This window comes from Camelina sativa, chromosome 12, assembly GCF_000633955.1.
Source record: "Camelina sativa cultivar DH55 chromosome 12, Cs, whole genome shotgun sequence".
Taxonomy (NCBI): domain Eukaryota; kingdom Viridiplantae; phylum Streptophyta; class Magnoliopsida; order Brassicales; family Brassicaceae; genus Camelina; species Camelina sativa.
Genome location: NC_025696.1, coordinates 5,005,935 through 5,010,898, shown reverse-complemented (window position 1 = coordinate 5,010,898; position 4,964 = coordinate 5,005,935). Strand labels below are relative to the sequence as shown.

The window sequence follows — 4,964 nt, the reverse complement described above, 5'->3', positions numbered from 1 at the left end:
AACTCGTGATCTTTCACTTTCACTTCCTTTTTTTTCTTCCTACGCTACTGTTTCATACCAAAAAAGGAGAAAACTTCAACAAGCAAAGATCAAAAAAGGATCTCGACAAGAGAAATGTTGGCATCAAAGAGCAATTTACAGGTGTGATTCAGTGTTGAACGTGCAGTGACTGTAAGCTTTTGTTATTCTTCATCATGGCCATGGAAATTTGCTTAATGGCAACAATGGAGGAGTCTCCGCTGCATCTTCTCCTTCTTCTCGCTTAGTTTGTATCAGATGAGTCCTCAGGCTACACTCTTCTATCTGTTCCATGTGACCATATCTCGGTTTCAATTCAATTTACCATAATCATTTTTCATTGAAGTATTGGATTTTTTTAGGTTACCTGCATGATCGCGGTTGCGGCCAGAAGATCTTCGCATTTTCCTTGCATAGAACTCTCTTTTGTAACTACAACAGCTAGTTCGGTGACCATTTTGTTCATCTCCTCCACCTGCGAATACAAAAGAGCAATGCACCCGCTTGAGAGTTATGTCAAGAGGATACATTTGGAAAAAAAAAAAAACAGATTTTTATAAAAGGTCTCACCTTTGAGAGTAGAGACCAAATGGACGATCCCATAGCCTGCATTACGTCGAGGGCCGAGGACATAGCTGCTTTCAAAGATTCGACGTCCGCCTGTAAGAAAAGAAGTTATAAATGATAACTATATTCTTGATCTTCTAAACTTAAGTTTTGATGAGTATTCGCAGAAGTAAGAATATATACCTTTGTTCCTCCCGTCGCTGGAAGTCGGAGAGTATTTGCTTCTAAATCTGCAATGGCTCCAACTAAAGAACTAACATGGTCTCTTTCAAGTGTGGCCCAATCTTCAAGGCTCGCCATCTGTGCACATATTTATGCATAAGCATGGGATGACCTGATAAATGCAAAGCCAGTATATAAAGGCGAGGGAGCCTACCTGATTGTTTAATAGTGAGTTGAGTTTGATCTCTAGATTTAGCTGTTGTAAGCCAATCCTTTGCCTAGTCACATCATCCTGTAGTTCTGATATCGCATGCCACACATTAAATAGGGTTTCCTGAAGTCAAAACTTGAATTTTCAGACGTCTTTTAGATCAATCAGTTGAAGCAACGGTCATGTTAGAGAGGACGGAAATGTTATATACCTCGGAAGTTAATCTTTGAATATACATTACAGATTCAGCTCGTGCAATTGCAAACCGCCACTGTAAGTATCTATTGTGGAGCAGGCGCAGTTGATGAACATCTTCGATGTAGCTTGCTTTTTTGCCTTTCTTGACATCCGTGATGAAGCTGAGCACTGAAGTTGTGGTACTGGATTGTGTGGAAGTGCTGGTTTGTCTTATCCGTGAAGGACTTACCCCTCTTGAAGGTGGAGTTGATGGTCGAGCAAAACAGGAGGTATTTGTGCCACGCGAAGGACTTAACCCTCTCGAAGGACTCACACCTCTTGTAGGACTCAATCCTCTTGAAGGGCTTAGTCCTCTCGCTGGACTCACTCCTCTCGAAGTACTCATGCCTCTAGAAAGAGACGATGAAGACGAAAACGATGTTCTACTTGGTGAAGCTGGGCGAGATCCAGGAGCAGACAATGGATGCAACCTAGCTACAGCCGTTTCTAAGGTTTCTCTATCTAACGACCCTGCAGACAAAAGTCTTTGAGCACCAGAAGATCGAGCTATGTTATTATCTTCCGACTTTGTTGGAGACAACAATCCACCATTGCTAGATGTGTTACTAGAAGTTTTATGCAAAGGTCTCGAACTACTGGACAAAGGTAGTGACATTCTCCTAAGAGACGGCCCCATTCCAGGCCCTGAAGTTGGTGCACCTCTTGAAGCCCTGTCGCCAAGATCCAAGCTTCTGTTTAAGGAATTCGAAGTGATCTTTCCACCAATTCTACTAGGCCACCGATGCTGTTCTATTAACCGACTATGAGGACCATCTGAAGGTTTCGAATTCTCTGAAAGATCAGACACATTATTCTTCCCTTTCAATGGACTTCTTTTCCTCTCTGGCGTAGGTTTCCTTGATACAGGGGTCGTTTCAGCCTTCTGCTTTTGAGCTATATTCGAAGAAGGTCTCAATGTCCGATCAACAGAAGAACTACTAACTGGTTTCTCCTTTTTACTAACAGGGACTGACACCGAATCCGACTGAAATGAAACACTGAGGCTTCTCATAGTGGAAGGCCATAAGCTTTCAGGCAAACGACCTGTAGAGAGCCTCCTAGATGAAGCTGGTAAGTCTATAGACAAGTCACGTATCGGTGTGGAGGGACTAGTAGGAGATGGCGGTGTTGAAGGACGCTTCCTCTCTGCTGAAACTGCTCTTTTCGCAGCCACGGATTGAGAGCTTGAAGACACTGTTGGCCTTGTGACACTTGGGGAAGGACATCGCCCGGTTTTGGTTGGCGTCGGTGATCTGTATCTTGAACTGACCTCCGATGTTCGAGGACGGCGAGTGACAGGAACTGCATTATTCTTCTCTGATGGAACAAGACGCCGCCTTGTACTATCTGTAGCTACGTCCATTCAAGCTCACAAAACCAAACTTGCATTGATTGAATTTAGCAGTTTACGCCTCTCGTTTAGTTCTGCATTGGAGCTAAACAATAAAAAAAGCTCCAGTTGCTTTCTGTAAATGCAGTCCCTTTATTCTGCAAGAAACCCAAAACACAGGAGAAAAGGTAAGATACCTCACAGATAGGCTATGCGAAGAAAAGAGCAAAGTATATTAAACCAGCCCAGATAAACAAAAGTAAAAAAAGATTCTACCTTTACAACAGAAACCCATATCAAGACTCCAACATGGATTATCCAATTCAAAAAGGGTAACAAACTAAGACACAAAAGCAGAACCAAATGCAAACTAGAAAACCAAGAAAGTGCTGAGAACTAACAATGGAAAGGGATAAGAAAGTTTGAAAAAAAAAAAACAGTGGTCAAACAAGAGAGAAAGGTGGGTCAAGTTCTAACTAGTTAGTTGCGCAGATTCACAATATCAGGGGGATATTTTTTTATTTAATCGAAAATGAAACAGAGGAAGAATCTTTTGCAGTGTCTTTGTCATGGCAGTGCCATGGTGAGATATGTGCTGGAAAATTAAATGGTAATATCAGTTCAATGACCAAACTTCTTCTTCTTTCCATCAACATCACAACACCTCAAAAGAAACTCCCTTTATCACAGCTTCCAAACAGTAAACTTACTAAATTTAAGCAGCTAGAGATTTTAATAAAACTAGTTAGTGTCACATTGTTTGATTTGTAGTAAGTAAGTAGTAGTATAAGAAACTTATTTAACCAATTAGCAAAACTGGACATTTCACAGATAATTTTGGTGTTTTCTCCAGATAAGGGACCACGTGGATTGAAGAATCAAGAAACCAGTGCCCCACTCTCCGAGAGCAAATCAGTGATGATTGATGAAATTGAGAAAAAGTTTTATCGAGAAAGTGAAGGATGAAGGGAGAGAATCAACGGGAAGGATTGAAAAAAAACACAAACTTTATTTCTCTTTTTCTGTTTCTAAGTGGGATCAATGAGATGGTTCTAACGAAGAATCCAAAAGTGAAATTTGGCAGATACTGACACGACCTGTGTCTCTCACGACACAGACTCGTTTTATTCGATCATCAAAATTTAGTAACTTTTATGAAAACCGAAACAAGAAAATCAGAAATCAGATTCAAATTCCCTTTTTTATTTCTAACAAAATCAATCTCAGATCGCAGAAATTAGAAATTACCCAGAAACTCTAGGGTTCTTCCGATTTTGTTTGAAAAAGAATCGAAATTGGGATTGATTAGACACAAATGTAGAAGCTAAAGTTTAGAGATCCGATGAATCTGAGGTCGGCAAATTGAAAATCTTACCCGTAAGAATCCGAAAAAAAGTTCCCTCCGGTGATAGGCTTCGAGATCGAAATTTGGGAAATACGAACGCGATCGGAATTGATTAAACACCACCGTGAACAAAAAGTTTCGCCGATAATGAAGAATAGTCGTGTGGATTAAAGTATATATAATAAAAAAAAAAAAAAATCAATCGCCGGAGATAGAGTTGATCGGACGATTCAGGGAGAGAGATTTGGGTGCCAGAGAGAGAGAGAGAGAGAGAGAGAGAGAGAGAGATCAAAGAGAGAGAAAGAGATTAAAGAGAGAGAGAGAGAGGGCGTTATTTTCGCGCCACCTAATTTTGATATTAAAAGAGTCTTTATTTATTTATTTTTATACTAGCCTTTTTTTGCTCGTAGATGTCATTTACAACTACATTGACAAAAGTAACATTGTTGTTATAAATTGGAGTTTTTGATCCTTGAGATTTGAGTTTTCGAGTTATGTCCGGTTTGAGAATTTTAGACAAATTTAGACATAACAAAACCGAATTAGGTGTTTTTCCATTTTGAGTAAACCATTATCTGAATTGAACCGGAATCCTTATCTTAGAGGGTGTTATTGGATTGAGGATTTTAATAGATTTTAATTAACCCAGGACATTAGTGGATTTAAAAGTCTAATGCATTTGTGTAGACTTTATAATGCATATAAGGTGGATTTGAAAGTCATTGATAATGTATTTTTGGTGATTGTTATGGATTTTTTAAAAAGTTATTGTTAGAAAAAAATATATATATATCCATAAACTGTGTTATACACCAAAATTATATTAAATTAATAACACCCAGACTTTTACACATGTCATAGAAAACTTGAATTAAACTTGATTTGTTTTCAATCCAGATTTTTGGTGTAATTAAATAACCCAGATGTCATGAACCCAGAAAAAAAAAATTAAAGAATACAAAAAAACACAGATCTGATGAATAAGTGTGATTATATACAAAGAGTTTGAGGAGAAAGAAACAGAGATTGAACCCAGAAAAAAAAAGTATGATTATATCATAAACCAAAAAAAAAAGTTATAGATCATGAACCCA

General features: G+C 38.7%; 1 protein-coding gene across 3 annotated transcripts; it reads right to left on the bottom strand.

Moving 5' to 3' along the window:
* LOC104730231 (AUGMIN subunit 8-like) lies at window positions 63-4,204 on the bottom strand. 3 transcript variants are annotated; one of them, XM_010449374.2, is made up of 7 exons: window positions 3,901-4,202; window positions 1,170-2,683; window positions 962-1,081; window positions 769-885; window positions 589-678; window positions 386-493; window positions 63-303 (listed from the first exon to the last, which is right to left on the bottom strand). In XM_010449374.2, exons 2-7 carry the CDS (start codon window positions 2,556-2,558, stop codon window positions 193-195), a joined length of 1,935 nt encoding a protein of 644 aa, XP_010447676.1. In that variant the 5' UTR covers window positions 2,559-2,683; window positions 3,901-4,202; the 3' UTR covers window positions 63-192. The 3 variants fall into 3 exon arrangements, with proteins under 3 accessions (XP_010447676.1, XP_010447677.1, XP_019089783.1); XM_010449375.2 differs by lacking the exon at window positions 3,901-4,202 and adding an exon at window positions 2,802-3,291; XM_019234238.1 differs by lacking the exons at window positions 63-303; window positions 386-493; window positions 589-678; window positions 769-885 and having other exon boundaries at window positions 1,001-1,093; window positions 3,901-4,204.